The sequence below is a fragment of the Molothrus ater genome, chromosome 6 (genome assembly GCF_012460135.2).
Source record: "Molothrus ater isolate BHLD 08-10-18 breed brown headed cowbird chromosome 6, BPBGC_Mater_1.1, whole genome shotgun sequence".
In the NCBI taxonomy this organism is placed as follows: Eukaryota; Metazoa; Chordata; class Aves; order Passeriformes; family Icteridae; genus Molothrus; species Molothrus ater.
This window is the reverse complement of record NC_050483.2, coordinates 57,670,715-57,695,817: the sequence shown is the minus strand read 5'-3', so window position 1 is coordinate 57,695,817 and position 25,103 is coordinate 57,670,715. Positions and strand designations below refer to the sequence as shown.

Below are 25,103 nucleotides of genomic sequence, written 5' to 3'. Positions count from 1 at the left end.
CGGGGCAGGGTGGCTGTGAGCAAGGTCAGGACACAGCTTTTTACAGAACCAAGATACTCGATGGGAAAAAATATCCTAGTAACTTTCAAGCTTCCTCGACTTCAAACCCTTCCACATGGCTGGATTAGCAGCATCTGTTGTTTAAGAATACAAATTGCAGATACAATGTTTGTTATCCTAGTGGAAAGGGGGCCAGGATGGGCACTGTGCTGGACTGGCACACCTCTGCTGTGTGAGCCCATGTCCACTGATGTCCTGGCTGTCTGGGTTTTCACCTGAAAAAAGGCTCCTGTGCCCCAAATCCTGGAGGCTGTTCCCTCCTCTCACAGCCATGAGCCAGCACACCCTTGTGTTCTGGATGGTCCAAACCTGCCCAGACCCGCTGGTGGCAGGGAAGCTGCCGGGCACGGCGCTCCTGGAGGAATTGTCCCATCGTGGGGCCACCCGGGTTGGTGGCACCAAACCTGCTGAGCCAGCCCTGGCTGTGCTCTGCTCCAGCCTGGCAGCTTTCCCTGCTGCCCAGGGCTGGGGCCACAGGAGTGGCAGGTGTCACCTCCCGCACTCAGCCTGTCACCCCTGGCATTCCCCCAGCTGGGAAAAGATGAGTCAAGGGCTTGTGGCAATGCCTGATGCAGGCACGGCAGCAGTGCAGCATTGCATGCAAAGCTCAGCTCAGCAAGTAGGGCAGGCACAGCCAGATGGGGAGACACAGCCAGCTCCCATCCTGCTGGGCAGCCACTCTGCTGGAATTCTGGACTATTTATTTAATCCCAAAAAAGGGGACCATGGGCCCAATGGACCTGTCAGGCTTTGATATCCCTGCTGGAGGAGGGAAAGGGTAAGCAAAGCAGGGATGTTGCCAGTTCTGCTCCCACCTGTGCAGTGGGACCTGTCCCCACTGCCACTGCCCCTGTGTCACACCTCAAACAGATGCTCTGGGGTAAATCTGCACTTTTTTATTTATGGCTGAAATTTTATTTATGGCTTTATCTTCATTTTCACACAGCCTGATCAAATCTGCAGTCCTTGTGCAGGGACTGCCACAGGACAGGCAGTCCAATGTCAGGTCTGATGTTCAATGTCAAGTTTCATGAGGAGCAACTGGGAGAGCTGGGGAGGCTCAGCCTGGAGAAAAGGAGGCTCAGGAGGGACCTTCTCACTCTCTACAGCTCCCTGACAGGAGGGTGGAGCTGGTGGAAATTGATCTCTTCTCCCAGGTAACAAAGAACAGGACAAGAGAAAGCCTCAAGTTATGCCAAGGCAGGTTTAGATTGGATATTAGAGAAAAGTTCTTTGTCCAGAGAGTTACCAAACATTGGAACAGGCTGCTCAGGGCAGTGGTGGAGTCACCATCCCTGGAGGTATCTAAAAGCCATGTAAATATTGCACCTGGGGACATGGTTAATGGTGAGATTGGGCAGTGCTGGGGGAATGGGGGATTCAATGATGTTAGAAATCTTTTTCAATCTAAATGATTCTGTGATTCCAAACATTTCTATGATTCTAAACTCCCATGAAAGCTGGTTATTTCATCAGCCTGTGATTTGGATGCAAACATTCTTCAAGCTTGGCTTCTGGGGGAGACAGGAGAGGCCAAGAGGACACAAGGGGGATGAATGCAGGAGGGAGGGGATGAGCCCCATCTCCACTCCATCTCCTGCAGCAAATCCTGCAGACATCTCTCCTGTGAGCTCTGTCCCTGCCATTGCTTAGGGTCCTCCAACAGATGCATGTGCAAAGGAGAGTTCTCCGTTTGGATCAGGAGTGCTCTGACCTGAAACCTCTGAGCGTTTTTTGCCATTTTTAGCCTTAAACCAGGCTTGTTGAGAGTGTGCAGGTAAGCCAGGGAGAAATCCCGTGCTGCCGGGCCCCACCGGAGCCTCAGCAAAGGCAGAGCATCTGCTCTGCCATCTGCTGGCTCTTTCCACCTTCAGCATTTTAGTGCTGTCAAGTACAAAATAAATTCTGCTTCTTGTTTTCCTCTGCGATCTCGACTGCGATCTGAAAAGTTCTCATGCTAAATTTTCTATGGAAGTTTTCCCCCAGCATGGTTGAGGAGGGCTAATTTTAATTCTCTCCATTGTAATTCGAGTCAGCTGAAGGTCACAGCCTGTGGCTTCTCCGTGACCTTTGGCAATGCCCAACCTTCAGGTGGATGCTAAGGGTGTGCATGTGCAGGCACCAAAAATGCACGTGTGTGCAAGATAAAGTAACTCAGAACAGTTCCGTGGGTCATCTGAACTTACTTCCATGGCTTTTGAAATTACCACAGAATGCCCCACTGCACTGCAGTGTCCCCAGGGCCCACCCCAGTGCCAGGGTTTGTGTTGGGAGCCTGTTCCTACCCAGCTTTCTGCTGGGGTACCAGTTGTGGGTTTCTCTGGGTCTGCACTGAAGGCATTCCAGACAGTAATTAATGTTTGGACTCGGTGTTTATTATTTCTTATCAGTAAAACAGTCTCACAACCATGAGTTCTGCAGCTTTTCATTAGAAGGCACAAAATGGCCAACAGTCTCTTGGTACAAGGTCTTTTAAGACTAAACCATCCAATTAAGAATTGACACCTGGATTATTTTCCATTTTAACCCAATAACGGATCCCAAAGAGCACCCAATGAGGACTTTTTTGCCCAATTACAAAATGCCACCCAAACCCATGAAGAAGGAGGAAGAAGCAGCATGAAGAAGAAACCCAGGGTGACACCCTGTGCCCTCCATCTTGCTTCCATCCACAACAGACTAAAAACCCCAAAACCTCAATTTCTCACCAATTGATAACACCCACACTACTCTCTATAATCTATTTCACTCTTTTGTGGATTCCAGTCTATCTTGAAGTCTGGGAAACTTTCTCCATGGATGAGGGTCAGAGTCAGTGCTGCCTTGGGGGTCAGGGCACCCCAGAACAGACAGAGAAATATTCCCAGTGCCCTGGATTTCCACATTTTTTATGTATGCACTCTGTTGTCACACTGCAAAGAACTTGAAATTAAGCTGGAGTTTCCCAGTTCTCAGAGCAATTTTGTGAAGGCAAGTCATTGAAATTGCCATTTTTCCATTCCCTTCTTTACTGGCCCATATTCCAATATTTGCTCACGTGCTCTCAGCTCAGGGCTGGCTCTGCAGGAGGGGCAGGATGAACCCACTTTGGCTTTGGGCAGCAGCAAGCAGAGCTGCTCTAACCCAGGATTATCCTGGGAACCAGCGCAGCAAGTCTGGAGGACACAGCTTTGTCTAACCCATGGCTTTGGCCTGCCAGGACACTGCTGTAAGCTGGGCTGGGACAGTGCCCCTGCCTTTACCTGGGCTGTGGGTGCTGAGGGGTGCCAGCAGCTTTTCCATCTGCTTGAATTTGTGCTGTCTACTTTGACATGGCTTTACTCTGCCAGGCTCTGGGCAGAGCATCCCCTGGGCTCAAGGAAAATAAGGAAGTCCCAGTTTTGTGCTTTGTCCAGTTCCTGATCATTGCCTAAAACCCTTTTTGCTGTGAAATCAGTGAGAGCACTCAGGCAAGGCCTGGTTTCTATGGCAAATCTTTCCAATTTAATAGCAGGGGGCAATCACCATTTGAGTTACATTTTCTGTAAAGACTCCACAATTCAGATGCTGTATTCAGAACTTGACATGACCTCAGGGATGCTATATTACCAAATGTTCTGTAAAATGCACCAGACTGAGCACAGAAGCCACAGGCACAGATCAGGCACAAGTGCTGCAGCACATTAGATTCCACTGGAAAAAACAAGTGACCTGATTACTCAGAGCATTTTTCATCCCTGATGCTGAGATTCGGTCAGAGTATGTTGCTAAATCAGGTAAGCAAATTTCATTTATGGGGTCGTGAGGGAATTGCTGGGAGGGCGGGATGAATTTCAGAGAAATTTATTTTGCTGGTTTTGTCCACAGCTACCCTGAGGGTAGATGAGCCTGGGGGGGATGTGTTAATTTGTAGGGCTCATCCAGAGGGGTTTTGAAGCACCAGCATCCTCCCAGCTGCTCTCTGATGGGAGTGGGGTGGGCTGGGCTAGCCTGGTGTTTTCCATAACCTCACATAGGAGCCAGCCTGGTGTCCATGTGCAGCCCCAACACGGGGACAATTGTCACCTGCTCTGAGTGTGAATCCCTCAGTGAATCCCTCTGGCCAAGCCCCCAGGCACTACCCAAAGTGTTTAAGCCTCTGCATCAGAGCTGCTGGCAGGAGCAGGAGGAGATATCCCTGCTGCCTCCAGCCAGACTTGCTCTGGCCCCTGGGAGAAACATGGATGTTCCTCCAGATGTGGAAGGCTGATCAGCACTATTCCCACTCCTAATATGCATCCCAGAAACTGAGGAATATCATTTCCCTAAATGATTTCCCCAAAGTCATCACGGCTGCATCTTTCTGCTTTTCTTTATGGTGGCAAGAAGAGGTGTCCCCATGTCTGGAGGGACAGCAAATGTGTGGAGCTCTGTGGTTTGCAAACACCTTTAACTCTTCAGTGCACACAACAAAAGGCCCCTGAGGAAAGGCACAATCCTCTAGTCTAAATAAAGCTTTTAAAAAACTTTGTTACCTTTATGATTACCTTTTGATGTTCCCTTAGTTTCTGAACTGACTGTGCAAGAGATAAGATTAAAAATAAAGGCAAGAATAGTGGATGTATAAAATTAAGGATCCCAAGTAGTCAGAAATTGTTCCCTGGTTGGTTTTGTGGGCTTCTGGCAGTGCTTGCCTCTGTGAAAACAGCTGAGCCTGGAGGAGCTCAGTGCCAGCAGTCAAGAAATAACACAAATAACAAGCAGTTCCTCTGAGGGTGAATTTACTTCCTCTGCTGAATCACAGCTGGATCCTACTCATCTCTTATGATCACCAATGAGCCTGTGGGCACATTGGTGTGCTCTGCCACCCAGTACAAACAGCCCAGCACACAGCCCTCCTTGTTAAATTTCCTTCTGTCACAGCCCCCTGGGGTCTTCATGGCTGAGCTCATCCATGACTCCCCAGACAGATTAGTGCAGGTCTCAGTGCTGTGCCCGGGGTTTCTGCTGCTTTCACTTTGATTTCCCCTGTGACTCATCCATTTCATGCCACTGAGAGGGATTCACAGTCTGTCTCTCCCTACATCACTTCTCCTCCTGCTTCTTACAGCAGTGAATTCCTAGGAAAAAAAATACCTAGAAAGGCTGAGCTGCTGCCCAAGCACTTTGGCTGCGGTGATTTGGATGCTTCAGCACTCAGGTAGTGTCCTGCCAACAGCATGGCACTGAAACCCATCACTCCACTGCAAACTGGGAGCACAGGAGGGCTGGCCATGCTCTAGGAGGGAGGGCTGGCCTTGTCCTCCCACATTCAGCCCCAGTGAAGCCACTGGAACTCACCCCACTGGTCATGGCAAGCCCAGGGCTTGCAGCAGCAAAGCAGCACTGTGCAGTTAGGCATGAGATCCCCCAAGACTGCATCTTATTGTGAGCAATTCCTCCTGAAGGACTTGGGATCTTTTTTACTAGCACTTTGTGGCTCTGTAATGCTTTGCAAGCAGATCTAGATGTGCACCCATTTATTATTAATAATCAGAGTCATCATGTGAAAATACAAAAGCATCCAGAGAGCAGAGGCAGCTGTGCTGCTGAGCAAAGCATTCTGCCAGCACTGGGACTGATCTCACCAGCCCTCCAGGCTGCAGCTCTGCAGCTCTGGTCTGCATTCACAAAATGCCACTTTTCTGATGTGCTTTCCAAATTATTCATTTCAGCCTGTACAACAAACTTCCCAAAGAGCAGCATGTGCTGAATATGTCTTTCAAAATAAGTTTTGGTGAGGTGCTCTTTGGGCATCAGTCACAACCCCTACCCTGAGTGCTCCCATTTGGGAAGCAGCAGTTCTGAGGGTTGATCTCATTAACAGGAAGGCTTTTCTCAGGATCATTGACGGGACAGCTCTGCTGGCTGCTGAGGTCTCTGCTGGCACCTGCTGGATACAGGAATCAACACCAGCGCTGAAAGAGAGGCAGCAATGGGGTATTTCAAACCCCTGAGCTCTCCCCGTTCTGGTGATTGATGGCAGCTATTACAGCCCATCTGGCTGTCACTTGTAAATACTGCTAATTGGACTGCTAATTGTTCCCAGCTCCTAAGTTATGCACACAGTATTTGCTTTGAACAGAGGCCTCATCCACAGATTAGGAAAGGAGTGGAAAATAACTACTTGAATGAATCTGATTATTAAATCAGCAGGAAAACTACCATTGCATGCAGTTGGAGGAGTACTTTCTAAAATGCTTGTCGTTCATCAAGACTTAATGTTTTCCTTCTAAGATATAATGCATTAGTTCAGTCAGTGGCATGTTATCATTGCCAAATAGCAAGGTACTCTTGAACTGAGGGTTTAAATATGCTGGAAAGTCAACAAGAGACTAAAGAGCCCAAAGACTCATTTTTAATTTGCCTTTGACTGCAGTTGTCTCCAGTATCCAGGGCTGAACTGGCTTTCAAATCACTTGAACTCCTTTTTCTCCTACGCTGAATATCCTGCACTGAATAATCCTCGTGATTTTTGGTTTGCTAAAATATGTCCCAATATCCTTGAGCAAATAAGATTTGTGCAATTTGCTTTGTCCAGGCTCATCTCAAGGGAGGAATAAGGAAAGAAGCTGGAGGGTTGGAGCCTCAGAGCCCATTTTGTAGTGTCTAAAACATCAGTGTCTTCCTGTCTTCAGAGAAAAGGGGATCTCTGAGTGGGGTGACACCAGCATGGGCACGTGGGAGATGTGGGGGTGATGTCCCATGGTGGCTTGGCCAGGAGCCACCTGCTGCAATGTTTTCTCACCCAAGAACAAGCAGCTGCAACCACAGAGGGCAGAGTTTTGAGAGCTGGAATAAAACAGTGGCTTAATCCACTGGTTTCTTTCTCCCACATGAACACATGGAGCCCCATGGTGAGGTGCAGGGACAGAATTTCTCACCCACTCTGGTGCTGGGTGAGAAGCAGCAACCTTCAGCAGAGCTGGGACACAGCAGCATTTCAAGGACTGTTTTGGCAGGCAGCCTGCAACCTTTGGTTTGGCTTAGTTAAGACCATTTGGGGTTGTTTTTTTAAAATACACTTTTAAAAATGTGGCTGTAGATACCTATGTACCTGACTTGTTCAACAGTGCTGTGATGTGAGGAGTGGCTGAGGGAGTGTTTAGCCAGGAGAAAAGGAGGTTTGGAAGGAACTTCTCTACAACTATCTGAAGGGAGGTTGTAGCCAGATGGAGTTGGTCTCTTCTCCCAAGTAACAATAACAGGACCAGATGAAAATGCCTCAAGTTGCAGCAGAAGAGGTTTAAATTGGATATTAGGGAAAATATCTTCACAGAAAATGCTGCCAAACACCGGTACAGGCTGCCCAGGGAAGTGGTAAAGTCACAAACCCTGGAGGCATTTAAAAGACATGTAGGTGTGGCACTTAGGGACATGGGTTAGTGGTGGATTTGGCAGTGCTGGGACTTGATGACCTAAGAGGCCTTTTTCAAGTGAAATGATTCCATGATTCTGTGATGATGAGGAGCACAGGCCAGGCACAGCTTTGAAACACAAGCTGCCTCTCTACTGAAGCTGCAGCAGGTCCATGTCAAAAAGGATCAGGTCAAGAATCTCCCCTTGCTACAGCCCACGTTAGCTTTTCACAGAAATGTGCCAATTTGTGATGCCTCCAAGTCCACAGCCAGCTGCCCTCCTTCAATTCCTCACATGCAAGACTAACATGCACCAGCCTGAGCTTGTTAAAAATATGTTGAAACCTGTGTTATAGCAGCTTCACCACCACTTTCCTAGAAAGCTGTGTTATTTCCACTCCCAGTGCAGCTTCTTCAGTCCTGACATCCCCAATCCCTCCCTTGCCATACCTGACTGCCACAGAGGAGCTTCCCTGGCCTGTGCTGCATCAAATCAGAACAAAAGGAAACCAGCATGAAAAAGAGGGAATCAGTGGCTGTTCAGTGCCTGAGTCAGCTGGGACAGGGAAGGTGGCCAGAGCCAGGCACTGAGAGGAGCAGCACCACCCTTTCCAGGGCTTTCAGCCTTATGCTCTGCATGATCAATTATCCCCCACCAATCTCCTTGTTACCACCACCTGCAGCTACCCAGGTAAGAGTTCAATCCAACCTCATCACTCACAACCACCCCTTTCCATTTACACTTAGCCAGGCATTGCTGTGCCAGGAATTCCTCTCCTGCCCTTCCAACAAGCCGCCTGTGCTCACTCACTGTCAAACAGCTCCTGTGAAGAGCTGTGGGCTTTCTGCACAGCTTCTTTCTGAAACACAGCAAGGAAACACTGCAAAATCCACTAGCTGCAGGGCAAATTAGCAGTGCTGAGTAGTCAAGGGTCAGATTTTCCCTCATGGGCTTCAGGAGCATCAGAGAAGAAAGTTACAGTAATGCTTACAGCATGGAAACCAGCTGCATTAAAATTTCACAAACAATTAGGTCTCTCTGCTATCATTCATCTGGCAATTTTTTACAGGAGTTCCCATCCCAAGGCTGGCCTGAGAATGATGCCAGACTGAGACACTTTCATTTCCTGCATAAAAGACAATTTATTTCTTCACTTACAAAATAATGATAGAGCGTTCACTTGTGTCACACAAACTGCTGAAAAATCCAGTAAAACCAAAACACTGTATTTTTAAAGCCTGTACAAGGAAAAATACTGTCTCACACTAAACTCTGGCAAAGACAAACAAAGGCCAAATCTTAATTTCAGATTCAAAATACTAATTTAAGGCTTTGGACCCTTGAAAAAAAAAGATTACACTGATAAATTCATTCACATTTATGCTGTGCAATTGCATTTCCATGGTGTTATTTTCCTTTTTTTTTTTCAACAGCAAACAGCTGTTTTTTAAATATTGTATTCCAATGGATTGCTGCCATCAATACAACAATATCTGTTCTGTGCATATACACATTTTCATATGCTGCAGAGCACACAGAGAACACGTGGTACTGCTTTGCCTCTCCTTTCAGACACTTCTCTCACACAGCTCCTCTAATTATGGTAAAACCCTTGGAGATGAGAGACACTCTGGATGAGCTCAAAAAGAAAACATACATCTTGTGCACACCACAGTTTACACCCACACCCTTTTCAGTCTGTCTGAGGAACTCATGTTTCTCATATTCATAGTATTTTAAGTTGACCGTACCTGCAAAAAAAGAGAAAAGGCTGCTGAAATTCTGACACCTGAGGTATTACCTTCCTTTCCTTCCCTCCCAGTATCATACATCTTCCCTTTCACAATTACTTTTCTTGTTATGCTTCACAGTTTAAATTAAAAAAAAAAAAAAACAACACATAAACAGATCACTTTTTCAGCCCATCCTACAGTCTGTGACTTTATGACTGTTGGCACTTCCACATATAACGGATAAAAGCAACATTTTCCTGCCATGATGCTGTTTTTCACAGTGTGGTGTTTTCAGAGTGGCTTCCAGCTGCCAGTGCTCAGCTTTCAGTTGCTTTTTTGGCACTTAACAAACAGCTCCCACAGTCATTCAGTCAGTGTGGAGTGTCAGCCCCGGAGCGTCACAGTGGCACTTTCTGCAGGTCTGGGGCAAACTCTGTCCTGTTCTCGCAGCTCCTGTCTTGGCTGGGCTCGGTGGCTGTCACCGATGCATCCATCAGGCCTGCTGAAAAGGAAGGGGCATTTCCCTTCCCTGTGGAGCTCTTGCTGCCCGCAGATGGGGTCACCAAAGCAGAGCTCACACAGTGGAGAAGAAACACGGTCCCCTCACAGATTCCTGGTAATCCAGCTGCACAGGGCTCCAAGCAGCAGGGCTTTGTTCAGGGAGGCACCCGGGGCCAGATGCCTCCATGCCGGCCCCCATCCCTTCAGAGGCTGGTGTCGATGGCGCCTGCTCTGGCCTTCAGGGTGGCCTCAGAGACGGTGTCCGGCTGCCCATCCCGACAGAAGAGCACAGCGGGAGTCTTGCAGGCCCACATGGCCACCTCTGCCCCGCTGGCCGGGCTGGACGAGGACACGGCGCTGCCCGGGGCCCCGCTGTGCCGGTTGATGTAGCGCTCCCGGACCCGCTCAGCCCGGCTCCGCGGCTCCGGCGGGCGGCCCGGCACCGACAGGTAGGCGACCATGTTGTTCCTAGTCCTGTAGCCGCCCTCCCGGCTGCGCCGCAGCAGCACCGAGATGTTGGGGTTACGGGCGGCGTAGATGAGGGGGTTGATGGCGCCGTTGGCCCAGGCCATGCCGCTGGCCACGGCGTCCATGGTGGGCGAGAAGGGCAGGCGGCCGGCGGCGGCGGCCAGCCCCAGGATGCAGTAGGGCCCCCAGCAGCAGATGATGGAGACGATCATGATGAGGACGGTGGTGGCCGTGCGCATCTCCCCGTAGGCGCGCAGCAGGTGCCCGTAGGTGGTGAGCGGCCGCACTCGGCTCTCGGCCAGACGCACGGCCCGGCAGATGTTGAAGTGGCAGAAGCACATGACGGCGAAGGGCAGCAGGTAGCAGAGCACGATGAGGGCGGCGCCGTAGGGCGGCCCGAGCCGCGAGGAGCCCCAGGGCAGCACGTAGACGCAGCGGTAGGCGCCGGGACGGGCTTCGCGGCGCCCCTCGCCCGCCAGCCCGTACCAGGGCCCGGCCAGCGCCAGGGCGGCCAGCCAGACCGCGGCCAGCAGCTGCGCGGCGCGGCGCCGGCCCATCTTGTGCCGCGGCTGGCGGACGATGGCACAGTAGCGGTCGAAGGAGAGCAGGGCCATGGTGAGCGTGGCGGCGATGCCCAGCCCGGCGTGGAGCGCGGCGCTGGCCAGACACAGGCGCTGCCCGAAGAGCCAAGCGCCGGGCGGGCGGCTGAGCAGACTGAGGAAGGCCAGCGGCAGGCAGAGCAGGGCGCCCAGCAGCTCCGACAGCGACAGCGACAGCACGAAGGCGTTGGTGACCGTGCGGAGCTGCCGGTGCCGGGCGATCACCAGCACCACCGCCCCGTTGCCCAGCGCCGAGAGGGCGAAGATGAGCAGCAGCGCGGCCGCTTGCGAGGCCAGCGCCGCCGCCGACCACCCCGCCGCTCCCGCCGCTCCCGCCCCGCCGCTCTCGTTGCCGCCGCCGCCGCCGCGGGAGAGGTTGCCCGGCACGGCCGCCGCCGGCTCCATACGCAGCCTCATGGCCCGGCCCCGCCGCGGCTGCGGAGGCCCCGCCGCTCCCGGCCCCCCCGGCCGCTGACGTCGCTCGGGCGCCGTTACCCGGGGAACCGGCCCGGCCCGGCCCAGCCGGACCCGGCGGCGGCGGAGCGGAGCCCCTAGAGACGAGCGGTGGGGCCGGGGGACCGCAGCCCACAGCGGCACCATCCCCTGGGTCCCCACAGATGTGCTCCCCTGGCAGCCCCGGTCAGCGCCTCTCCCCTGGCAGCCCCGGTCAGCGCCTCTCCCCGCACAGCCCCCAGCCCGTCATCACGGAGGACCAGCTGCCCCCAGACTCTCAGCTGGAGGCCAGGACCATCGCCCCGGCTCACCAGGCTGCGGCTTGAGGGATCATCAGGTGTAAGATTGAGGCATCAGGCCAGGAACCCCCTCCACATGGGCAGCAGGACTCTTTCACCCCACTCTCATCCATGCTGTAGCTGCCTGCCCCCTACCTGAAAATTTTCTTAGGGATGGGGGTAGAGAATAGGTAATGAAGGATGCATGCCAGTTAATGCCTGAAGAACCTCCAAACATCCTGTGCTGGGCTTTGTGACTTGCTGTCCCAGCTCTTTCCAAGGAGCCAGGCTGGGGGCCTGATCAGGAGATGCCCAGAAGATGAAAACACATGGAAGAGTTTTCATCATCATGGAAGAGTGTGCTCCTGCAAGCACGGAGGATATGTGTGTCACTTCTTGTTCTCCTGGACCAGAGGCTGTGACTTACAAGGGAGTTACAGGGAAGCTGGGAGCAGGAGCCCCAGACACCATCCTAAAAAATCTCTATTGGCAGCACAGCAGTTGCATAAATCAGGGGATTTTTGTTTCCTCCTGCTACAAAGTTATTTTCAAGCTGACAGAAGAAATTCCTCCCAGGCTTTTCTGTGCCAACCTTATCTAAGTTCACCAGTATGCATCCTTCTGCTGCACAAGCTTCCATGAGATGATCATTCTCATTTTCATGTCTTGTTTTAACAAGTGCCAGTTCCTCCCATGAGTGTCTTCATTTAACAAGCACCATTTTATCCAGAGACACAGTGGAAGTGACAGACTACCAGAGGTCTGAAGGTCTGCTCCTGCCACTGCAAATGCTTGGTTTTCCCCTGGGGGAACTCTGGCAAAGCAAGCACTGAGTGCACTCTGCTGCACAAGCTGCCCCTGGACTGGGACAAAAATCAGTAAATAATTAGCAGTCAAAGGTCCTAATGGCTCAGACTTTCAAACACAGCTGCTCCTGTTGAAAGTTAACCACAGGGTATTTGCAGCCAGTGGTCCAAGATAAGCAAGAGAGGAAGGCTTAGGGAAGCAGCACAGCATGGACACTCAGCAGGAATACAGGAAATTCTCATCAAATACCTGCATCCAGCCCCAGGATGCAGGAGAGCCCTGGTGGGGTGAAATGAGTGAGGAAGGGGTTGTCTGGACAGGCTGAGCAGGGAAGCTGGGGCATGAGACAGAGCAGCACAGCTGGCTGAGCAGGAGACAACAAGAGTTAGCAATTCAAACCCAGAATCATGACATGCTCAGCAGAATCCTGCAAATTGAGCTCTGGGAGTGAAAACAAGGAAAATGGCAGAGTTTTCAGCTGGCATTTAATAGAAATCTAATTTTGAAATTCATAATTTGCAGACACAGAGAAGGCACATAAATCTGAAGGCAGCTCTCCAAGATCAGCTCAGTTTTCTGTGAATTATGGGGAAGAAAAAGAAGAAGAAAAATACTACAGCATCTCAGAACAGCTTGTATGTGCTAATCACAGTGCACCCAATATGCTAATCACAACAGGGCAACAAGCCTGTTATCCTGAAATGTGACAAATGCTGTCACACCCCAAGGCTGTTCCTGTTGCAATGTGTGGAGAAGCAAAACAGAAATTCATGGGCAGGAGAAGCACAGCACCATCAGTGAGGCTCTGCCACCACCCGTGGCTCAGGTCACTTGAGGAAGAAGCCGTGTTTCAGTGGGTCCTCCTCTTCCACAGTGAAGGTGGCTGTGCCAGTGTAAAAGGCTTCTCCTGAGACTTCCACAATGACAGCGTTGTAGTTCCCAAACTTGGCCTCCTGCAGAGGGATCAGGATGAGCATAGAGGCAACAGAAGGTTCTCCACTCTCCCAACCCCACAGAATTCCAGTGCTACCTGACATTTATGCAGACACCCCTGCCCTGGTGCATCCCAAAGCAGCCACACAGCACAACAAGGCCCTAAAATCCTTTAAGTGCCAGGTTTGTGGGAGGGCAAGACCCACAGGCACCTCCCTCCTTCCCGACACTCTTCCCTAGGCACAGAAAGGTTTTTCTGCTTCCCCACTGAGCACGTTTCCAGCAGCCCTTGAGAGAGGGGGAAAGTCCAGCACCAGCCACTTGCCTTCACTGCCTTCCCAGTGAACAAGGAGCCCGTGGTGCTGCTCTGGAAGGTTCTGCTCTGGTCCAGCTGGATGAGTCCCTTATGGTACTGCAGGGCAATGCGAGCTGTCACCCCCGAACCTGTTGGACTTCGGTCAACCTACAGCAGAAGGGATGAACCAGTTCTAGATTTTGGGGTTTAATACAAAGTGAGATTGCTCCCCTCAGTTCTCTCTGCCACCTTTACACTGCACTCAGGGGAAACCCCCACCCAGTGCAGGGTTTTGTAGAGAATCCAAATACATCACAACTGAGAAGGAAGAAAGAAGCAGATTTGGGGTACTTCTGGACTGTGGTGGGCTTTGGCACAGTTAGGGATGGATGATCTAATAAACTGAGGCTATTTAGGAGCAGTGGAAATCTTCCCAGCATCATCTCAAAAGGACTCAGAGGGGCTGAGGTCACCTGCTCCATTCTCACCTCAAGGCAAGATTGGTTCTCCTTACACTGAGGGGGCTCCTGGCCAGTCTGGTTTTTAAAATCTCCAAAACCACAGTGTTGGCCAGCTTCTGAGGTGACCTGCTCTACTGCTCCACACTCCTCACTGCTGGCAAGTCCAACCAAAACTTCCCCTGCCATTTATGTGATACCTTATGCACTGCAGACAAGGACAGAATTTTAACACCCCATTTCTTTCCTGCTGTTAATCCCCAGCAGATGTTCCCTGGATTAGGACTTTTGGGACATGTACTATGCTGGGATCCTGTCTCAGCTCCTGAACTCCTGGAAAATTTCAATCAACAAGTTTTGGGTATGAAGCTTTTTAAAATGCCACCATCTAAGTTGTGCAGAAGTATTTCTTCTATTAGGAACAAAACTAGAATGTGTGCATCGACACTCAGCTCTCCAGGGACATGACAGCAGCACCAGCAATCATTGCCCAAACTAAGAACCAGAACAGTCTATGTTCTTTGCAGTGGATCTAAGGGACAAAGGGACAATTGTGTTGTCTCTTGTGCCTGAGAAGAGCTCATTTCTGTACCTGTTCATCTGCAAACACACAGATGTTGGTGGTGGGCTCCTCACTAAAGGCATCTTTCCCGTCTGTCAGTATGGTGCCGTAGAGGAAAGCCAGGTCTTCACTCTCAGGGTGATGAAGCTTGAACTGGAAACAGCACAGAGAGGGTCACAAATACACACAACAGCAGCAATGCGTGCAGTACAGCTTCTGTGGGACACCAGAGGAATGGGACAAAGCCACATGGCTGCGCTTCCACCTCTGCTTCACAAGTAACAGAGAGAAGCAGGAAGGCTCCTTCTCCCATCCTTGTAAGGACTCTGCAATTCAGCATGGGGCTGGAAGGATGGGACTCTCCCACTATCCTGAGTTCCAAAGGGAACATGCTGGGATACCACAGTGCTCATCCATACCTGTTTCTTCACTGCTTCGGTCACTGCACTCGCTGCACTGACAAGGTCTCTGGTCTTTGAAGAGCGCACATCAAGGCCCAGCTGCTCGGCGCTGAGGAAGGCGTAGAAAGTGCCACCATAGCCGATGTCAACCACCACCTTCCCATGGCCAGGGACATCAATGGCCAAGTCTGAGCAGAGAAAGGGAGGAAGGTGAGGAGGCAAAACTGCCGAGCCATGGGCTTGCATAGAGTGAAGGAACACAGCCACATGCGAGGGCAGTGGATGGGGATGACAACTTGAGTACTCCTGTGGCATCTTACAGCATCCCTGATGACCACTGAAGAACAGTGGGACTAGGGAGACAATTGCCAGACGCTCCTCAACCAGGCCACAAGCCCCCAACGCCGGCACGGCCACCACCAACCCTCCCCGAACACCCAGCGGTCCCCACCGGTGGCGGCAGCGAAGGCGGGCACGCTGTGGAAGCGCACGGGGTTCCCGCTGCGGCGGCCGTCCCAGGGCACGAAGGCGGTGACGGGCCCGCAGGGGCAGCGCAGGCGGACGGCGGTCTCGGGGCAGGTGGGCGCCGCTACCAGCCCGTAGTCGAGGGCGAAGCGGCCGAGGGCCATGACGGCGTGGCCGCACATGGCGCTGTAGCCGGCGCAGTGCAGGAACAGCGCCGCCAGGTGCGCGCCCTCCGCGGCCGCCCCGCCGCGCACCACCACGGCCCCGTACATGCCGGCGTGGCCGCGCGGCTCGTGCATCAGCGCCCGCCGCACGTGGTCGTGCCTGGCCGCCACCTCCCGCCGCAGCGACAGCAGCGACAGCCCCGCCGCCGCCGCCCGCTCCGCCGCCTCCAGCCGCGGGATGATGCGCAGCGGCTCGCCGCCCGTGTGCATCTCCACCGTCTGCAGCACCGCGCCCGAGGGCGAGTGCGGCGGCAGCGCCCGTCCCGCTCCGCCACCGACACCGTCACTGTCACCGCCGCCCCGTGCCGCCATCGCGCCGCCGCACCCCGAGGGACCACGCCCACAAAAGCGAGACCACGCCCACTCGGGCTTCCCCAGCCTGAGGCCGCGCCCACCTCCCCACCCATTGAAGTCCCGCCTCATGACCACGCTCATTCAGTGACCACGCCCCGACAGGGGCCACGCCCCTTGGAGTCCCCGCCCCTTCGCGTTCCTGGCCAGCATTCCCGGGCGGAGCCGACCCGCGGCGGAAGCGGAAGTGCTGCGGCGGAAGAACCGGGGCCGCGGTTGCTGGGTTACCGCGATGTTCCGCGCCGGTAGGACGGGCCGGGATGGGGCACCGGGACGGGGCTGGGGATGCGGGTGGGGCCTGGATGGGGTTGAGGGTGTTGCCAGCGCTGGAGCGGGCCGGGACTGGCGTTCGGTGCCTCTCCCGGTAACGCGGCCCGCGCTCTGCCCGCAGCTGTGGACATCCAGCCCGCCTGCCTCGGGCTGTACTGCGGCAGGACCGTGCTGTCGGTGAACGGCTCCGTGGAGACCTACGGGGACTGCGGGGTGAGTGCGAGGCTGGGCCCGGTGCGGGATGGCTCAGGCCGGGCCCTGCAGGTCGGTACCGGGGGCCGCTGGGGAGAGAACGGCCCCAGACCGAAACAGGAGCTGCACCGCGACACGAGGTGCTGGGGGCTCGATGCTGTACCGGGCCTGGAAAAGCTGACACAGAACGGGATGGTGCGGGGAGCTGTGCCGAAATGAGTCCCTGTGCACGCCGGTTTTACTGGAGTGCTGAGGGAGAGCCAGAGCCGGGAAGGGCGGGATGAAACTGGAGAGCTGTGATTGTGAGCAGCCTGCTGAGGGAGCTGAGGTGAGAGGGAGTGGTGTGAGAGCAGGAGAGGAAAATGGTGGCTTGCATAAAGGCTTTTAATCATGCTTCACTCTTGTTTATATTAAATAAAAAGAGCCACAGAGAGCACATGTAAGCTGAGAAATTACTGGGGTTATTGTTTCACGTCTTTAAAAATCTGATCTGTGTCTTTCCCCGAGCTGTTTTTCCATTAACTGCAGTGATTTGCTGTTGGTGGTGGCATTCTGAGTCCAAGCTCTGCCTTCTGCAGGTGTGTCCTAGAGGCCAAAGAACCGATGACAACAAAATCTGCAGGGAGTGTTTGGGATCTCCAGACCGCTATGACTGGCTGTACCTCGGCTTCATGGCCATGCTGCCCCTGGTCTTACACTGGTTCTTTATTGAGTGGTATTCTGGAAAAAAGAGGTTTGTGTACCCTTTCTCTAGATGAGTTGTTTAAAATTGGAAATCTTTTATCCACGAGCGATCAATCTGCGATGCTGAACTGAACTGTCCAGCAGTTTTCATAATCCTAGACTGGTTTGGATTGGGTGGGATCCTTAAAGATCATCCAGTTCCAGTTCTCTCTCATGGGCAGGGACACTTCCCAGCAGACCAGGTTGCTCAGAGCCCCATCCACCCTTGTTGTTGACTGAGCTGATATGGTTGCACAGAAGTTTAGAGCAGCTGTAGGAAGGTTTATTTACAAATTTAAGTGTCCTGCAGGGCACCCTGTCCAGTCACTGCCCTCAGGGCATGGTCTGTACCTCTTTAATGTGTCAGTGCACAGTCCAGCTGGCAGTCTGGGCTGGATTGGTTTCCCAGCAAACAGAAGAGCAGGTTGTATCATCCCCTCTCTCCTGGGTCAGTATCAGCAGGGCTGCACAGGTGCAATGAGAGGATGGGTTTGAGTTTTCTCTTTAGGAATATGTATTCTGGGTTTGGGTCTTGATAGCAGAACTGCTGTGGCCTTTACATCAGAGAAGTTCTGTAAAAAAGAGGTTTAAACCCACAGCTGCCTGTGGCCATTAGGTGTTAGACTGGAGTTTTTTGAGGAGTGATGGCTCTGGAGTCTACTGAGCTGTCCATGGCAGGGGGTTGGAACTGGATTGTCTTTAAAGTCCCTTCTAAGCCAAATCATTCTGTGATTCTATGAGCACTGAACAGATAGGGGACTGGGAATGTTTAATATATGAATATTTCCCATCTTCAATGAGGACCTGCAGCTTTGGCAATTCTGCTTATATCACAAGCAGCAATGTCACTCCTTCTGAGACGTGTGGTGCATCACCCTCTTTTCTTTTACACACTAAACCACCTAAGCTCTGTCAAAGAGCTTTCACACTGAGCAGTTTTTAACTCTGAAGAAGGCTCTGTGAGATTCCAGGGCTGTTGGGATTTGCAGGAGCTGGCAGCATGGTGTGGGAACCCAGGAAATTCTTCTGGCTGCCCTGGAGGACTCGAGACCCTGTCAGAGGGCTTGGAGACCTTGGCTCAGAGCCCAAGACCCCTGTGCCTTTGATCTTGACTCATGGAAAAAACAATTCCCAACCTTTATATGAAGAATTACAAGTCAAGAGATGTCATTATAGAGCTTGACACAGCACAAAGTACCACAGCTCCATCAGAAGGGTGCAAGAGAGGTTTATTATAGCAACATGTTGCTTTTATACTCTTTCAAGATATTTACATTCACTTAACATACACATTCACTGCCCATTGGTTATAGGAAAGAAACAAAGTTCTCAGTAGGTGATCAGGGAGCCACATCACTCTGTGAGCCAGCTAGAGTCCATATCTCTTAACTTCCTCTCCTTCATCACGTCTCCATGGTGACAACCTCGGTGTCTTCTTCAGGAGAGATATGGGGCTTTCCTTATCATCAGGAAGCCTTTGCTGGCTCACAAGAACAGCACAGAATGTCTTTCCTACAAAGAGAGTTTAAGTAGAATAATAGTTTGTCACAGGGTGAAAAATAGATTTTTGAGTTTTTTTAGAATGGGGGTTCAGGGAGCAAAGATGGAGGAATCTGGGTGTGTCCAGCCTTTCTCCTTCTTCTTGGCCTCCATCTTCTGGGTGATGTTGGCATTTTTAGATTGGTTTAGAGCTGAAGCTCACTGTCTAACATAGGTGATAGGTATTGGGAAGTTACTGTAAATAATGTACATGTAGTTTTTGGTATAAAAGGATAACACCGCCCCAAGGATGGGCAGTGTGCCTCAACCCAACCTGCCAGACAGACCTTGGCGGGTCGGAGAAAGAATTTCATAGATAAGAAATAATAACCTTGAGAACAAGAATAGGAGAATCCTGACTCCTTCTTCCACTGCTGGGCTGGGAAAAGAGACTTTGTAACGCATCTCGGGGTGGCTCTGTAGACTTTGTAACGCATCTCTGTGGCCAGCAGAGGTTCCCAGAGCCCGGCAGTGACAGTGAGACAGAGTAGAAATTTTCCAGAGTAGAAATCCATTTTGAGTTAGGTGAAATGTACATCTTTGAGTTAAGTCTGTAGTTTGAAAACATAGCTGTTTAGTCTGTCTGTCCTCGTAAAAAGCCTAGGCTCAGAGAAACTGCTTCAGTGAAGGACAGAGATAAGGGAGGGGGAGACAGAGGGAGACAGAGAGAGACAGACACTGCTGTGAGAGCAGGTGAACCTGACCTAGGAATTCTTTCTGATAAAGGAGAATTAGTGGCAAAGGTCATGGGAAATTTGTAAAAGTGAATATGTATGAACCTATTGTGAAATTGCATGCATATGGATTTGAGAGGGGGATAAAAAGGGACCTGGATTTCCCAGAGATACACATTTCTTTTAAGGAGAGTAATCTCCCCATGCGTGCAGCGCTGTAATAAACATACCAGCTTTACAACTTTCACAGAAGTTGTGGAGTTTTGTTTATCATCTCTGCTAAACAACAGTGCTGTTGTCCCGCAGCTCCAGCGCGCTGCTGCAGCACCTGACAGCGCTGCTGGAGTGCAGCGTGGCAGCCCTGGTGACGCTGCTGCTCAGCGACCCCGTGGGCTCCCTGCACATCCGCTCCTGCCCCGTCAAGAAGCTCTCGGACTGGTACACCATGCTCTACAACCCCAGCCCCGACTACATCACCACCGTGCACTGCACCCACGAGGCCGTGTACCCCCTGTGAGTGTGCCCCCTGTGTGTGTGCCCTCTGTGAGTGTGCCCCCCTGTGAGTACCCCTGTGTGTGTCCCCTGTGAGTGTGCGCCCCCTGTGTGCACCCTCTGTGAGTGTGCACTCCTGTGTGTGCCCTCTGTGAGTGTGCACCCCTGAGTGTGCCCTCTGTGAGTATGCACCCCTGAGTGTGTGCCCCCCTGTGTGTGCCCCCTGTGAGTGTGCCCCTCTGTGAGTGTGCCCTGTGAGTGTGCACCCCCTGTGAGTGTGCCCCCCTGTGTGTGTGCCCTCTGTGAGTGTGCACCCCTGAGTGTGCCCTCTGTGAGTATGCACCCCTGAGTGTGTGCCCCCCTGTGTGTGCCCCCTGTGAGTGTGCCCCCTGTGAGTGTGCCCCCTGTGTGTGTGCCCTCTGTGAGTGTGCCCCCTGTGTGTGCCCCCTGTGAGTGTGCACCCCTGTGTGTGCCCCCTGTGAGTGTGCACCCCTGTGTGTGTCCCCTGTGTGTGCCCCTCTGTGAGTGTGTGCCCCCTGTGTTTACCCTCTGTCAGTGTGTACCCCCCTGTCAGTGTGTGCCCCCCTGCATCTCCTGCCGAAAGTGTTCAGGTCAATGGCAACCAATCCCCTGAATCTTTCATGCATTGAGCTGTTTTACATGGATGTAGCAATGTTTAATGACTTTCTGAGTAATCAAAGGGAGTGACATAGCCCAGTTTCACACAATCAATTTAGTTGGAAAAGACCTCTTGGATCATTGAGTCCAACCTATGGCCCAGCACCACCACGGCACTGAGTGCCAATTCCAGTCTTAAACATCTCTAGGGATGGTGACTCCATCACCTCCCTGGACAGCCCATTCCAGTGTCTGATCACCCTTTTTGTGAAGAAATTCCTCCTCATGTCCAATCTGAACCTCCCCATGTGCAGCTTGAGACCGTGTCCTCTCAGCCTATCACTATGTAGCTTAAAACTTTTTTTCTCTTTGTTTTCCTTTCCTTGGAAAGGAAACATCTTGACTGTTTCCCTTAAGGAAAATTGGGCCCATCATTCTGTTTTTAAACCTTTTACCCATAAAGTCTTTAGAATTCACTGACTAACCCCAGATTGCTTGGTTGTGACCTGAGTCTGTGAGAAAACTGCACATTTTAAGGAATTTTTCTTTTTCTTCAGGTACACCATTGTGTTTATCTATTATGCCTTCTGTCTCGTGCTGATGATGCTGCTGAGGCCTCTCCTGGTTAAGAAGATTGCCTGTGGTTTGGGGAGATCTGACAGATTTAAAAGCATTTATGCAGCACTCTACTTCTTCCCCATCCTCACCGTGCTGCAGGCCGTGGGAGGAGGCCTCCTCTGTGAGTTCTCTCCTAAAAACACTCCTGAACACACCTATCAGTGCTCACTAAGAAAGGACTTAAAGGACAGAAGGAGGGGACACTTTTTGCTTTGGGAATAAGGATATTGTTTATAGTTATTTTGAGGAGTTTCACCTAAAAAGGTTGCTTGTTAGGAGCTCTGTCCTCAGCAGGCTCCTGACTAACACTGCTTTGCCTCAGCCAGTGCTGCTAGAGACTGTCCCTTTCCCAAAAAAGGAGAGAGGGTGTGAGAGAGGAAAGTACCTTAGAGTGAGCTGGTTCCACTTTTTGCTAAGGCAGAGTTTGTCTGATTTCAGAGATGGATTTCAGTGTAAATTTGGGGAGATTGCTGGAAGCCAAACCAAAAATAGCCATTCTTGTCACATTTGGAGAGGTGCCACAAAATCCCCACTCAGCCTGACTACTTTTCTCATTATCATTTTTCAATTTGTGGTATAAGCATTGAGTAACTCCACTGAGAAATAGCAGGAAACCTCAGAGGGAAGAGCTGTGCAGGTTGTGCTTTGCTGACCCTCACATGCTAAGAGGCAGCTAGAGCAGCTCAGTTTGCTTCACACCTGTGGAAAAACTCTCTGCTGAAGGATAAGCTGTGCCATTTTTTTGCCTGCTAACATACTGCATGTTTGCCTTTAGACTATGCCTTCCCATACATCATCCTGGTGCTCTCTTTGGTTACACTGGCTGTGTACATGTCTGCTTCTGAAGTGGAGGTGGGTAAACATGTTTCCTGTGTTAAAAGAGTAAAAAAGACTTGAGTGAGCAGAGACCACTTTGTCTCTTGCCTTTTCTCAGTGGTGTATTTTACATTTAACCCTTTTCCTTTATCCCTTCCCCTCTTGGCTGGAGGAATCTCATGTGAGAATTCCCTCTGATGGTGCACTGAGAAGCTGGGTGTGTGCTGGAAGGGCTCAAACCCAGGAGCTCTACCTGTCACACCTCTTAAATGTCATATGCTGGCTAACAGGCTGAATGCTAACAGGAAATTGTCTTTATTTTGCAAGTTTTTCAAGGATCTGCTCGTGAGGAAGAAAAGGCTCGTTGTCCTCTTCAGCCACTGGTTACTCCATGCCTATGGAATCATCTCCATTTCCAAACTGGATAAGCTTGAGCAGGACCTGCCTTTGCTTGCCCTGGTACCTGCCCCTGCCCTCTTCTACCTGATGACAGCAAAGTACACAGAGCCCTCACGGATCCTCTCCGAGGGTGGGAATGGACACTGAAAGGAGCCTGTGCCAACAACTCTGTCCCAGTGATCTGGATGAAGCAATTTCAGTGCTTGTCATGCTTTGGAAACTTCTGTTTTCAAAAAGAACTTGTTTGTGTGCCAGACTTCTGGTGAAAACACCTCTGGGTGAGACTGTATAATATTAAAAAGCTGCACTTTGTATTCTTCCTAAGTATCTGGTATAGATGGAAAGCAATGTCTTTTTATCTATTTATCACTGTGAATCTGTGTAAAAAGCTTGTGACACATCCTAGTACAATGGTTTGCTTGTGTATTGTTCATTTCCTAGCACGATATTTGAATAAAACAATAGAGCCTGGTTTTCAGTAGACTTTAATAAAAAAAAAATAGAGCTTGAATATACCAGAGAACTTCATTTTTCATCACATACTCTAGCTTCTGTCCCCCACCAGTGGAAACAGACTGTCTTCTTCCTTCCATCAAAAGATAAAACGTGCATGATTCCTCATGATGTCTGAGTCTGACTGCTGGAGAAGAAATGCACTGTAAAAGAAGAAGAAGAAGAAATGCACTGTAAAACTCTCTGTAAGGTAGAGTTTGTGTGCTTCATATATGGAGACCTTCCTGGAGATAGATCAGATTAAAGATTTTCTTTTTTTGGGAGTTGGGTTAGTATTGGTCACCAAAACTTGATGCTGTAGAGGGTCTAGAGGAAGATGCAGAGCAGTGCTGAAGGGCCAAAAACAGAACCAAAACTAAAGATCCTCTCAAATTAACCTCTTTCACTGTATGGATCACTGGCTGTAACAGTGCATATTTTGATATGTCTGTGACAATAATGCTTTTTTCATTCTATCACCTGCCAGCACTGCTAAGGACAGAGTCTGCCAGGAGCTCAGAGCCTTTCAAAGGTGTCACCTCAGCCAGGCTGCCTTGAGTGTCACTCTCCCCCATGGAAGGGTTTTGTACATCTGATATGCCCTTCTTCATAGCTTTATGTGAATTTTTTATTATTTTCGTGTGAAATGCCACTTGACAGTCTTCACTGCACCTAAAATTGTGTGCAAACAAACTCACTCTTGCATGCAGAATTGAGGTTTTATTTAGGGATTGAGGAAGTAATTGATCTTAAATCAAATACTGTCTGTATTGCTGTGTACAATGTTTAATTTGCAGACACAGTGATCTAGAGGAGAGTTTTAAAAGTATGGGATTAAAATTCATGTTAAATACCACATCTGAGGACTTCACTCCTCCATGTGTATTTCTGTGTGGACTATGTGTATTTGGTTTAAATGTTATGCTGGATTTTGTTTAAATATGTTTAAATACTGTGCTGGATCTTGTTTGTAAAAAGAAAACTAGCAAGTCCCAGGTAAAGAGTACATATTTTGCTAGGTCTGGAAAAGAGTGTGTTGATTTTGAAAGCAGAATGAGGGATTCTATTAAAAGCAAAGCTTATAGGAGGGCAGTGCACCCCATGGACCTTGCCTGGCACCTCAACCACTGACCTTTCTGCTGGACTCCAGTGCTTTAGCCTTCAGCAAAACCTGGAATGTGAAATACAAATTAATAAAGCCTTTTATTATCCCCCAGTAGCAATAAAAGAATTATAAATACATATATAATGGCAGCCACAGAAACAGCAGTACAAATTGCTCACACAAAAATTTTAAAGAATATAAACATAAATTAACCACAGTCCTGCAGTGATCACCACCCAGCCACAAGCTGCAGGAGTTGAAGTCTGTTAGTTTTATTTATCCTTTGAGGAAAAGCAGAGAGTTCTGGGAAGATCAGTGATGCTCAGACTATTTTACAGCCCACTCATTGCTATTACCACAGCTCTTCAGTTAAGAGTTAAAATGGGGTAGATTGCTGTGCCTAAAAATTAAAATATAAGGACTGAAAGATTTTCTTAAAAATGTCATCTTGAAAAGAAAAAGGTATTTTTTCTTTTTTTTTTCTTTTCTATTTTTTTTTTGTTGTTGCTTTTTGTTTTTTTCAAGTAGTTATTAACATGTTACCATGAAGCACTGTCAGGTCATTCAGGCTTTTGCCTATTGTTACCTTGAGTTCACTGCAAAAATAGCTTATTTTATTATTGCTCTGTGAAAAAAAATAATTACAACTGAATATTACTACACTTTTCTAAATATTTTCCAAAGAGTTTCACTGTTTCTAGAGAGATCAGGAAGAATAAAATGAGTTTTTGGTTATGGAAATACAAAGGTTAATGTATTCCTCTGACATTAAAAAGACAGTTTTTCTTTCAACAACATAATTCATTTGACCCTGTTGAACAAATTTTAGGAGTTTCCAAAACCAACACAAACTTGTGCCTATGGCACCAAATAAAATGGGTGAGAACAGCCAGAGCAGCACAGGTCATGCTCAAACAGGGAAACTTTTTCTCCTTTGCTCCCACAAAATTGTGTTGACTCAATAATGTTGGATGAGCTCTACCAGTACCCAGCTAAATTTCATCTTGGTTCCAGACAGATATCATCAGACAAAGCTGATAGCCAAGGGCCTGAAAGATGTACAGAATCATTTCAAAGCATCAATTCCACATTTCACAGCCTGTTCCACACCTCAGCTGCATCCCAGGCCGTTTCCTACAATCCCTGGCTGAAAGCACCAGACACAGGATATTGATTATGCCTCAGGCAGGTACCTTGCCCTTGGATACTCCTCTTTGTTTC

General features: G+C 50.2%; 3 protein-coding genes across 3 annotated transcripts; 1 reads left to right on the top strand and 2 right to left on the bottom strand.

Annotated features, from left to right (window-relative positions):
- Nucleotides 1-8,533: 8,533 nt before the first annotated feature.
- Nucleotides 8,534-11,134, bottom strand: GPR135 (G protein-coupled receptor 135). Its single transcript, XM_036384206.2, has one exon. The coding sequence runs from the start codon at nucleotides 11,132-11,134 to the stop codon at nucleotides 9,854-9,856; it is 1,281 nt and encodes a 426-aa protein (XP_036240099.2). The 3' UTR covers nucleotides 8,534-9,853.
- Nucleotides 11,135-12,723: 1,589 nt separating this feature from the next.
- On the bottom strand, nucleotides 12,724-15,905 carry L3HYPDH (trans-L-3-hydroxyproline dehydratase). Its single transcript, XM_036384364.1, has 5 exons — nucleotides 15,356-15,905; nucleotides 14,923-15,092; nucleotides 14,534-14,656; nucleotides 13,514-13,651; nucleotides 12,724-13,208 (listed from the first exon to the last, which is right to left on the bottom strand). Exons 1-5 carry the CDS (start codon nucleotides 15,903-15,905, stop codon nucleotides 13,083-13,085), a joined length of 1,107 nt encoding a protein of 368 aa, XP_036240257.1. The 3' UTR covers nucleotides 12,724-13,082.
- Nucleotides 15,906-16,114: 209 nt separating this feature from the next.
- Nucleotides 16,115-22,796, top strand: JKAMP (JNK1/MAPK8 associated membrane protein). The gene is made up of 7 exons (XM_036384833.2): nucleotides 16,115-16,189; nucleotides 16,336-16,427; nucleotides 16,985-17,139; nucleotides 19,649-19,855; nucleotides 21,010-21,191; nucleotides 21,846-21,922; nucleotides 22,214-22,796. Exons 1-7 carry the CDS (start codon nucleotides 16,177-16,179, stop codon nucleotides 22,430-22,432), a joined length of 945 nt encoding a protein of 314 aa, XP_036240726.1. The 5' UTR covers nucleotides 16,115-16,176; the 3' UTR covers nucleotides 22,433-22,796.
- Nucleotides 22,797-25,103: the final 2,307 nt, after the last annotated feature.